This window comes from Myxine glutinosa, chromosome 6 (assembly GCF_964187855.1).
Source record: "Myxine glutinosa chromosome 6, kmMyxGlut1.1, whole genome shotgun sequence".
NCBI classification, from domain to species: Eukaryota; Metazoa; Chordata; class Myxini; order Myxiniformes; family Myxinidae; genus Myxine; species Myxine glutinosa.
This window is the reverse complement of record NC_136266.1, coordinates 33,820,082-33,832,364: the sequence shown is the minus strand read 5'-3', so window position 1 is coordinate 33,832,364 and position 12,283 is coordinate 33,820,082. Positions and strand designations below refer to the sequence as shown.

The window sequence follows — 12,283 nt, the reverse complement described above, 5'->3', positions numbered from 1 at the left end:
AAATCTAATTATTTCTAACAACTTCGAAAATGTGCCAATAATATTGTCTGGGTCATTTTAGGATTTTTGTGTGGAATTGAGCTAAGATTTAGTAGTTTTTCCAGCTTTTCTGTTTTGTTCCACTGCAAACCAAAGAAGTACATATGTGGCTACTAAAATATATTTTCATTTCAACAATTTTCTGGAAGGAATGGTGCATTATTTGAAAGAAAAAAAAACATTCCACACGTGATGGGGGGAGGGGGTGAGGGGCAAGTTAAATTATCAAGGAGATACAAAAACGCAGTTTTTTATTTTGAAGTTTAATTGTAATATCTTCAATTAGCTATTTTGCAGATTTTACCGCAACATATACTGCATATCTAATTCCAAAGCTATTTTAAAGGTACTGGTAAGAGTTGTTTTCCGTGAAGCCCCCAAAGTTCTCGTCTTCTGTGTGGCTGTGAAACAGTTGAAGCAGCTCGGAGTCGGCAAGTAGCTTAAGCACTCAAGCAAGCACTCCATTCAAAACCGTCGATAAGGAACAGTTGGCTTGTCATGCATTAGCTAGCTGCTTGGTATTTTACTCTTTTTTAATTACTCTTTAAAATCTACCAACTGATGTGAGCAAATGGGACCCTGCTTAACGTCCATCTGAGTGATGGCACACTTTTTGATGAATCGGCCCTGCCAACGAAGAACCGATTAGACAGTTTATCGTTTGGTCGGGAATCAAACCTCGACTAGACAGCTCAAAGGGAAATGCACAAAATGATATATCTGCCACATCTTGTCAGACCTTATCATAATTATAATAACTAGGGCATGCCCGTACTATATATATATCTAAAATTATATCCCCCCCCCTCTATTTACATGAAATGGTTTGGTCCAAAGCGAACGGCTTGCGAGTACGGTGACAATCCCCCCCCCCCTCTATTTACATGAAATGGTTTGGTCCAAAGCGAACGGCTTGCGGAGTTTGGTAAAGAAATCGCCATAGCGTGCACAAACGCGCAGGAAAGCAAAAGAATCGCAAAGTAGTTTTAATTAGTTTTAAAACATAGTTTAACGCCAACATAGTTTGCCAACGTGAAATAAATGAATACGCTCTCAAATGTGCCGTCCGAGGCAGAGTCTGTTCGGCACACGTGATAGCTCGCTGCTCTCTGATTGGTTGAATCGTTTTTTGGACATAGCTCGCTAACTACTTGTCCGATTAATATGAAACCTTGAAAAGGCACATCCTCGGGTCCCCAGCAATATACCTGGCAAGTTTAAAGTATATCGGACCCGTGGTTGTCGAGAAACAGCGGTCACAGACATACATACATACATACATACATACATACATACATACACACAGAGATTACTGGAATTATAGATAGATAATGATGTAATATTGATAATGACCACACCATAAATCATGCCTAACCTTATTTAGTATATCACGACTATTCCCAGGAGCAACTGGAGACCATGTATACACGTTCACTTATACGGCAAAGGAACAGGACTTTGCTGCTGATTCCTCAAAGCTCGACACATGGGTTTTTGACCACGTCAAGGTAAAAGCGACGATGATGCAAATATAATAATACTCCTTGTATTGTGCAAACAAAATTGTATACGTCCGATCTTATGTAACTTGAATTAAGACCAGAATATTATTTATGACTTTTGTGTGCTGGTGGATGGAAGTTATGTTTCCACCACTGTCTGTCTGTGAGCACGATATCTCAAAGAGTTGTGGATGGATTTGAACGAACCTTGGTGGACAGGTTGGGTGTGTGACAAGGATGAATTGATTTGATGTTGGTGAAGATCCGAATCCCGATCTGATAGTTTAAAGGGATTCTTTAGCATTGAGTGATTGGGCCAAAAACAACATGTAGCACGATATTTCAAAAGGTTGTGGCAAAATTAGGTAGATGCATTGGTTAGGTGACAAGAACAAGTCGATTCGATTCTGATTCAGGTCCAGATCCAGATTTCCTTTATTGCATTTTTCAAAGCAAAATACAAAACTGATATCATTGCTCATTGATCGACGATCGATTTGTTTGATTTGTTTATATATATATATATATATATTGGTGTGTGCTCATGTCTATGCAACACAAACAGGACTTTCTTCAAGAGGCTCAGAGAGACTCGCATCTAGGTTCTAAACTTGGAAATGATCGCATAATGTTTTTTCTCCATCTCCTTGGCATTGACATCAGCGGACATGCTCACAGACCTGCATCCTGGTGAGTTGCATCCCATAGAATGACATGCTTTAACCCTGCCATGCCTCTCATGGGCCTTGATTTTTTCTCAGACTACTTACCATGTAGATGTTGCTTGCTGAGGAAGCAAGAGCCACCAAAACTGCTTTGGCAAGTTATGATTATGAGTGTTGTGTGTGGCACAAGTTATTGCAAGTTCACTTGTGGATGAAACTGTACGTCATGTCGTCATAACCAAGACTCTTTGCCTATTGTCTGTCATGCACCCACCACTCCACTTATTCCCTCACTTGCAAAAATTACCACAGACATGAGAGGCGTACATTGTTGCTTTTTGATTGAAAAAAAATTTTCTCAAATTTTCAAGTGATTCTTCACCATTGAGAGATAGGTCCAAAAACTATGTGTGTGTGTATATATATATGTATACAGTATATATATATATACACACGCACACACACAAGGTGTTTCAAAAAGAGTGATACAACTCTTTAAACGTTTATTTACAAAGAAACCGAAACCTCAGGAACGTGAACCAAACATTTATTGAAAGCTTATGCCATGGTATTTTCTATCACTGATTGCTATTGCAAGTCTATCACAGTCACTGCTAAAGTTAGTGAGAGGTAAAGGTCTGAAATTGGCATTTACGCAAAATCCTTGGTAATTGACGTTCTCGATGTGTGCCCCTCCGCCGTTCAGACAGGCATTGATCCTGAATCTAAAGTTCTGTACAACTTTCCTGTAGGTCTCATGTGGCACTGCCTGGAGGTAGTCTGACACCTCCTGCTTCAGATCATCCAGTGTGGCAGGGCCGATGACGTAGACAGAGCGGTAACCAGGGCAACGAGGTGGTTTCTGAAGAGCTGCTGCAGGAAAGTGATGGTGTCACCAGCTGTATGCGGGGGGTGCACCATTCTGCATAAACCAGGTCATGCTGAGCTGGTTTGGGGTAACCCTTTGTGCTAGATCATGATATAACTTCTGGAGCATGGCCCGGTAGCGCTCACCATTGATCGTCATCGTCCTGCTGTTGTCATTCTCAAACCAGTAAGGCCCTAGCATTCCCCATCTGGCATTGAAGGCACAGAAGCATGTGACATTAGGCCCTTTCAGGTACCTCTCAGTGATCTCAGTTGGTCTTGCCCCCCAGAAAATGTTGTTGTGGTTGTTGATTTAGTCTCATACCACAGAGCCACCACTTTTGTCTGCTGCTCCACTGTCAATGGCATAGTTTATCTACGGAGCTAGAAATCCCAGGGAAGAAATACCACGATAACGCCACCAAACCCTGAAAAGGAAAATGGTATAGGTCGAAAACAAATAAATGGCAGAAAGTCAAAGTTGTATCAATCTTTTTGAAACACCCTGTATATGTACAGTCATGTGAAAAAGTAAGTACACCCTATGTAAAGTTTTGACTTTTTCAACATATTTCAACATACAGCTATTTGATCTTCATTTCAATAATATTGATAGATAAAGGTGATATAATATAACAAATATCATGAAACATTTACATTTTGTAGTCCATTGTATAATTTAAATAAACATAAATGCAAATTTCGCATGTGGAAAAAGTAAGTACACCCCTACATTTATCACTACTTCAAATAGCTAAAATTAGAATCAGGTGCACCAGCTCAGGTGCAAATGATTAGAACATCGTTAGAAAGGATCTTGATCTTGGAGGAACCTGTCTTATTTAAACCTCAGACATTTAGTTTGGTTTGCTCTTTGTTGTTGAAGTGTGCAGCGTCACCATGCCTAGATCAAAAGAGCTCTCTGAGGCCTTCAGAAAGAAGGTTATAGATGCCTACGAGTCTGGGAAGGGATTAAACAAGATCTCCAAACAATTTGAAATCAATCATTCGACTGTCCGGAAGATCATCTACAAGTGGAGAAGATTCCAAACAACTGACAATTTGTTCAGGCCAGGCCGCCCCAGCAAGTTCAGCCCGAGAGCAGACCGCAAGATGCTGAAAGAAGTCTCGAAGAACCCCAGAATGTCATCACGGGACCTACAGGTAGCTCTTGCCACTGTTGATGTCAAAGTGCACGAGTCTACCATTCGAAAGAGGCTGTACAAATTTGATCTACATGGGAGGTGTGCCAGGAGGAAACCTTTGCTGTCCAGAAAGAACATCAGGGTAAGACTAAAGTTTGCCAATGAACACCTAGGCAAAGACCAGCACTTCTGGAGCAATGTGCTCTGGACAGATGAGTCAAAGGTGGAGCTATTTGGCCACAGTACCAGAAGACATGTTTGGCGAAAACCAAAGACAGCATTTGACCACAAGAACCTGATACCAACTGTAAAGCATGGTGGTGGAAATATTATGGTTTGGGGCAGCTTTGCTGCATCAGGGCCTGGGCAGCTCACCATCATAGAATCCACTATGAATTCTTCATTGTACCAGAGGGTGCTTGAGGATAATGTGAGGCCATCTGTCGGAAAGTTGAAGCTCAACTGAAGGTGGACCTTGCAGCATGACAATGACCCAAAACATACCGGTAAATCCACCAAGGAATGGCTGAAAAGAAAGAAATGGAGGGTTCTGGAATGGCCAAGTCAAAGCCCAGATCTAAATCCCATCGAGATGTTGTGTGGGTGGATTTGAAACGAGCTGTGCATGCAAGAAACCCCTCAAACAGCGCACAGCTGAAAGAATTCTGCATGGAGGAGTGGGCAAAAAATTCTCCCAGTCGATGTCAGAGACTGGTAGACAGTTATAAGAAACGCCTACTTGAGGTTGTTTCTGCCAAAGGGGGCAATACCACCTATTAGAGCCAAGGGTGTACTTACTTTTTCCACATGCGAAATTTACATTTATGTTTATTTAAATTATACAATGGACTACAAAATGTAAATGTTTCTTGATGTTTGTTATATTATATCACCTTTATCTATCAATATTGTTGAAATGAAGATCAAATAGCTGAATGTTGAAATATGTTGAAAAAGTCAAAACTTTACACGGGGTGTACTTACTTTTTCACGTGACTGTATATCATGATTGATATCTCAAAGAGTTGTGGACGAGTTGTGTAGATGACAAGAACAGGCCGATTAGATTTTGGTTCATGTCCAGATCCAGATCCGACTTATCAGTGGGATACAAAATGTAAACTGTTCAGCCTGTTTGAGATATGCGCTCTACCAAGTGCTGTTCTAGTTGAAGATGTAAATGGAGCCTGAAAAGAATACTGTAATTGGGATAATTTGCAATGATCAATCCAAAGGGTTTTATTTAAAGTTTTTTTTAATCAACATTGATGTTAAATCTTGGCCAAGTTCTGCTGATGTTCTAACTTGCTTATAAATCTGTTTTGCATGGCTCTCAAATGAATTGAAAATGAGGATGGTGGTGATGAAAGATTCGGGCGGTCCTTATTTGGGGGTAAAAACATTTTTTTCAAAAGTTTAAGGTCTGACCCTGCCAAAAGGCTCCATTTGCCACAAAACCCTCTGTGTAAAATATTTTTGAAAAATATCAATATTTTGAGCTCGCCCAAGGCCCTTTAAATTTTACCATGTACGTTTATAGGGGAAGCTGCATCGAACAACAGTTTATCGTTCATATCTTTCCTATTTTTAACTTACAGAAGACATACTAATACGAAGTGAAAGCATCAAGTGTTGCAAATTAAATTCTGTACATTTTTGATACACTTAATTCTAGATTAACTGTATCCAAATATATGCGTTGCATGTTGAAGAACCTGGGTCCTCCCTACCCAAAGGTGGGTGTTATCTGTTTAAAACATGGGTGACGGCGACCAAGGATTCCTGGGAGATTCTGCTCTCCGTGCAGGGATAACCAACGTCACGTGTTGGCATTTGCAGTTTTGACACACGTGTCCATGTACCCATAAAAAAAAAATTGGCTCACAAACTCTCCAGAGTTACCAGAATCCACCGTAGTTGGAATTATTGAAATCCGTTCATCCGTTCTCAAGTTCAACACAACAAACAGACAGACAGACAGACAGACATGGCTCCTTTTATAATACTAGGGCATGCCCGTACTATATATATATCTAAAATTATATCCCCCCCCTCTATTTACATGAAATGGTTTGGTCCATTCGCAAAGCCAAAGCGAACGGCTTGCGAGTACGGTGACAACCCCCCCCCCCCTCTATTTACATGAAATGGTTTGGTCCATTCGCAAAGCCAAAGCGAACGGCTTGCGAGTACGGTGACAATCCCCCCCCCCTCTATTTACATGAAATGGTTTGGTCCAAAGCGAACGGCTTGCGAGTACGGTAGAACCCCCCCCCCCCTCTATTTACATGAAATGGTTTGGTCCATTCGCAAAGCCAAAGCGAACGGCGAACGGCTAAATCGCCATAGCTCGGTAACTACTTGTCCGATTAATTTCAAACCTTGAAAAGGCACATCCTCGGGTCCCCAGCAATATACCTGGCAAGTTTCAAGTATATCGGACCCGTGGTTGTCGAGAAACAGCGGTCACAGACAAACACACACACAGACACACAGACACACACACACACACACAGAGATTGCTGGAATTATAGATAGATAGATGTAGAAAACAAATTCATAATATTGTTAAAATGTCAAAGGTCAGCATCACATAAAATCGTGAATTTTCATCCGATTGACCTGAAATTTTAAGAATCTGTAAATCGAATCATTTAATTGGTTCACCAATCAAAAGCTAAAAGCCGATTATGTTTTTAGATCAAAAGGTCAAAAGTCAAGGTTGCATAGAATCATCAATTTTTATCCGATTGACTTGAAATTTGAGCAGGGTTTGCATATTGTGTCATTGAAGCCTTTTGATTTTGAGGTCAAAAGGTTAAGGTCACCTAAAATCGTCAGATTTTTTGCATATGTTTTAGCTGTTTTCGTCATGTTTAGCCTATGAAAGAAGAAGAAGTCTGAACACAAAGCGGATGTGGATGGGCTTTGCATTTTCACATGATTTCTAGTTTATCTTTTTTTTTCGTTGACCCCGTCCATAATATCATACTTTAAAATTGCAATTGTCATCTTTGCAAATGATTATTATTACATTGATCATCCTCTCAGATTGAACTGTGCAGTTTAAAGCCAGACTGTTTAAAGTGCACCTTTTGCATCCAGGCAATATCTGCGAAACATTAGAGCAGTGGATGAAGGAGTTGCTGACATATTTGCAGCCATCGAGGAATACTTTGGCAATGATGGGAAAACAGCATATCTCTTCACCTCTGACCATGGAATGACTGATTGGGGTTAGTCAAACTCACTTTCGAATGTGATCACTATTAAAGCAAATTTCTTATTCTCCAAAGCCTTTTCTACTCATTACTCCCAAAGGGTCATTAACCTGAGGGTCATTAACCAGTGTGGCAGCTACATTCAAATGTAAGGTGTGCACAGAGGGAGCTGCAGATGGAGGAAATGTTGAGTTGGATCTTGGAGACGGCGTGAAGCTGGAAGGTGTGAAAACATTTTTCAACCTCGGAGACATGCTGAATGGAGAAGGTGGATCAGACTCGACAACGGTTGCTAGAGTGAGATGTGCATGGAAGAAGTTTCGGGAACTGAGTGGCGTGCTGACGAGGAGGGGAGTGTCATTGAAGCTGAAGGGAAAGGTGTATGCTGCATGTGTGAGAAGTGTTATGATTTATGGGAGCGAGACATGGGTAATGAATGTAGAGCAGCAACGAAGGTTGGAAAGGGTGGAAATGCGAATGGTTCGATGGATGTGCGGAGTATCGTTGAGAGAGAGGAAGACGAATGATGAATTGCGAAAAATTTTGGGAATAGAGCCTGTGATTGATGTTGTGAAGAGGAACAGGTTGAGATGGTTTGGTCATGTGTTGAGGAAGGATGAAAGTGACTGGTTGAGAAGAGTGATGGAAATTAATGTAGAAGGAAGTAGAGGACGGGGAAGACCGAGAAAGACTTGGCTAAAGATGGTGGAAGAAGAAATGCGAGCAAGGGGGTTAACAAGGAGAGATGCAGAAAATAGGGCAAGATGGAGAAGATTGTCATGGGGACCGCATGGCTAACCCCCGCTCTAGCAGGGAAAATGGCCTTAAAATGCATGTTGTTGTTGTGTTGTACTCCCAAAAATGGCTTTAAAACTTCTTGATAATATATATTATATTATGCCAAGTGGTTGAATAAGTGCCTATCTCCTCTGATGCATTGCTGTCTATGATCCCTTCTGTGGTCTCAGTAGGTTCGTGGCAACTTTCTCCTTTTTTGCCATTGATGGTTTTGAACTTTCCTCGATTTGATATTGATGGGTGTTTAAGGTACTCGTAAATTTGTCTGCTTCACCTGGTGACATCTGCCATCTTGCTGCTCCAAAGCTATAGTTTTGTCTCGTTCTCTATGTCATATTATCTTTGATTGCCTCTGCCAGTGAAGGTGGACGGAGGGCATGTTTTCACCTCTGTCTGTTTGTCTATTTGTCTGTGAGTAGGATATCTCAAAAAGTTAAGAACAGAACTTGGTGGAAAGGTTGTGTGTTTGACAAGGACGAATTGATTCGATTTTGTAACTAGAAATGGCCAAGTACGGTATTTATGAATATCGGATGATATCTCAAGCCTGGTGTTGGCTTCGCGGTTAGGGTGCCGGCTTGGGATCCTAGGATCCTGGGTTCGAATCCCGCTCGACCGCTGAATTAACGCCAGGGAGGTTGACTCAGCCTGTCATCCTTCCGAGGTCGGCAAATTGAGTACCAGCTTGCTGGGATGAATGATCACGGTGTGTACCCCGATTTAGAATAGGTACACCGTATCCCTGCGCATCGTAAGAGACGACTAAGGGTTGGCGTCAGGAAGGGCATCCGGCCATAAAAACATTGCCTCAAACAGGGAACCATGATTGTCATGGGGCCCGCAAGGCTAACCCCCGCTCTAGCGGGGAAAATGGCCTTAAAACGATCATTCATTCATTTTCATTCATCTCAAAAAGTTGTGGACAGATTATGATAAAACTTGGTGGATGAGTTGGGTAGGTGACGAGAACAAGCTGATTCGATTTTGGTTAACGTCCAGATCCAGATCCGGCCTATCAGTGGGTTACAAAATGTAAACTGTTTAGTTTGGTGGAGGTATGCCCTCTACCGAGTGCTGTTCTAGTTTTTCATGCGATCTTCAATTGAGATTAAAGAAAATAACAATGGTTTGACATCTAACATGGACGGAGGCATTTCAGTTGACGCATTCGCGTCTAATTATGTGTTGGTTGATCTTTCAAGTCTAAAGGGAAAATGTCAGCACATCATTGGATATCCGAGATAGAAAGGAAACGTACAGAGCAAAACCTGGAAGCGCTGTCCCGGAATACAACAGTTAGCGATTGTCTTTTGGAACTTGAGAAACAAGTTAATGTCACGACTGAATATGTCTCGGAAACAGAATAAGTAGGATGTCACTGGAATGTTCCGTTCAAATGGAATGTCACTTGGGATTAAAAATGGAATGTGACGTTGTGAATGCCACAGCCTTTGGGAACTCTATCTCTCTCTCTCTCTTCCTGTTGATGTTTTAGACTTTAATCCCTCATCAATATATTGGAAAGCCTGTGAAAGCACTTTGAAGGATTGCTCCACACAGTTTGAAAGTGAATATCATGTACACGGCAATATTTTATGTGGACTTCAAAAATCCGAAAGACTTCCAATTGATCAAAAGTGGGATGTATAGACACTTTGAGAATGGTGTGTATGAAATCCTGTCTCGTGTTGAGGATTTGTGGCATTTGCTCACGTGTTTCTTGCCTTTAGCAAAAAGGATGGCTGATTGATGATGTGACTTTGCTATTGCTTACTGAAGGTCACTCTCTGAATTCTCTATAAATGCACCATCACCACCAACAAGTATCTCTTCAACAAAGTCTTTTGAAACTTTTGTTTGGGCCTTGAGCGAATGCAGGTTCAATGGCTTTTGTCCTTTGAACTGTGAGTTATAGTTGGTACATTTCAATCGCTGCATGCTGCAGTGAAAACCTGTGTACAAGCTGATGGGTCTAAGTGTAAGAGGTCGAAGGATATTATCGAAGGATGCAGTTGCACAACATTTCCATTCCAAAGAGCCTGGGTTGGTGCTGGCTTAACGCTTAAGGTGTCTGGCTTAAGATATTGGGGTCTTCAGTTTGAGCCCCTCTCCTGCCACCAAATAGCACTAGGTGGGTTGACTCAGCCAATCATCCTTCCGAGGTCAGCAAAATTAGTACCAGCTTACTGGTAAAAGGGGACACTGCATCAGCAGCACAGCCACACTCCCAATAATGATGCAACCAGCCACCACATGCTGCATAGAAAACGAGAACGGCACTCAGTAGAGCATACCCCCGCCTGGTGAACAGTTTACTTTTGTATCGCACGGATGGGCCGGATCTGGATTCGGACCTGAACCAAACTCTAATCGGCTTGTTCTTGTCACATAACCAACTCGTCCACCAGGTTTTGTCATAACTCGCCCATAACTTTTTTAAATATCATGTTAAATATCACTTTTCACCCGATCTCTCAATGGTGAAGAATGACTTAAAAATTAAATAATTATTGTAGCCGAATCCATATTCAGATCTTCACCAAAATCGAAATGATTAGTCCTTTTCACACACACAACCTCTCTACCAGGTTTCGTCCAAATCCGTCCATAACTTTTTGAGATATCCTGCTATATGTTGGTATTTGCCCTATCTTCCAATGGTGAAGAATCACTTAAAAAATTAAATAACTCTCATATCCGAATCCATATTCAGATCTTCACCAAAATCGAATCTATTTGTCCTTTTCAGACACACAACATCTCCACCAAGTTTCGTTCAAATCCGTTCACAGCTTTTTGAGATATCCTGCTACGTATCGTTTTTGGCCCGATCTCCCAATGGTGAAGAATCACTTGAAAAATTCTACTAGCTGGATCCGGATCCAGATGTTCACCAAAATCGAATCGATTCTTCTTGGTCACACACATAACCTGTCCAACAAGTTTCACCCAAATCCATCCATAACTTTTTGAGATATCCTGCTACGTATCGTTTTTGGCCCGATCTCCCAATGGTGAAGAATCACTTAAAAAAATTCTAGTAGCCGGATCCCAATCCGGATCTTCACCAAAATCTAATCATTTCGTCGTTGTCACATTCGCCACATCTCTGCCAAATTTCCTCCGAATCCGTCCACAAATTTTTGAGATACCTTATTCACAAACGGACAGACAAACGGACAGACAAACGGGCAGACAGGGGTGAAAACATAACCTCCATCCACCTTTGGTGGCGGAGGTAACGATGACCATACCAGAGAGAGATGCGATTTCTCTTGGTGATAATAATTTTCCTCTGTTTTTGTACTCCTGGGGTTTGTCGAAACGCTTTTTCCTGTAGACCTCCCTCCCTTACCTTGTGATTGTCTGCCGATTCTGTTTTGCCTTTGAGCAGCTCGCTATGTTTAATGGCCTCCTAGTTCTTCCTGTACCTTAATATCTGTACTGCATTTCTTATGTCTGTTTATCCTGGCAAGACATGACCTCTGACATGTGGATGTGCTGAGATGCTGCAAAATACCTTTTTCTTCTTCTTCCTCTCCTTCCTTTTTTTTCTATTTTTTCCTTCAAATTATTTCAAATATTTCAAAAATTATTTCAAATATTTCAAATCCTTCAAATTATTTCCTTCAAATTTTTCCTTCAAAAATATTTATTTCTTTTCCTTCAAATACCTCTTCTTCCCCTTCCACTTCTTCTTCTTCTTATTCTTCCTCTGCTTCTTCTTCTTCTCCTTCTTCCTCATACTACCTTGTATTTGAGTAATTGTATTACTATTGATTGATAACATTGTTGTAATGATTTTAACAGATGAATTGTTCCATTTGATTGATGTCAACAGTCACTTTGCATTGTTTGTTTTTTCATCTTTCACAGATAACCTTTTTGTGGGTTTTCGAATTACCTCCCCTCCCTCCCTCTCTTCTTTTTCTGTGTGTTCGTTCCCTTAATGTTTGTCCTATAGTCAGTTACACCTTGTTCTTTCATGAGCCTCAAGTCCTAGTGTAAAGAAAAGAAAAATAACCTGAAATATTTATGGCAAGGTT

General features: G+C 41.1%; 1 protein-coding gene across 6 annotated transcripts in view; it reads left to right on the top strand.

Annotated features, from left to right (window-relative positions):
* Positions 1–12,283, top strand: part of PIGN (phosphatidylinositol glycan anchor biosynthesis class N) — a 98,544-nt gene that overhangs the window by 15,944 nt on the left and 70,317 nt on the right. For all 6 annotated transcript variants that reach the window (XR_013623775.1, XR_010984923.2, XM_068119813.2 and 3 more), the window contains exons 5-7: positions 1,444–1,547; positions 2,107–2,231; positions 7,324–7,454. Coding sequence is in view for 4 of the 6 variants with exons in the window: in XM_068119813.2 (XP_067975914.1) it covers positions 1,444–1,547; positions 2,107–2,231; positions 7,324–7,454 (360 nt within the window). In the remaining 2 variants the exon portion in view is untranslated. The remainder of the gene's footprint in view (positions 1–1,443; positions 1,548–2,106; positions 2,232–7,323; positions 7,455–12,283) is intronic.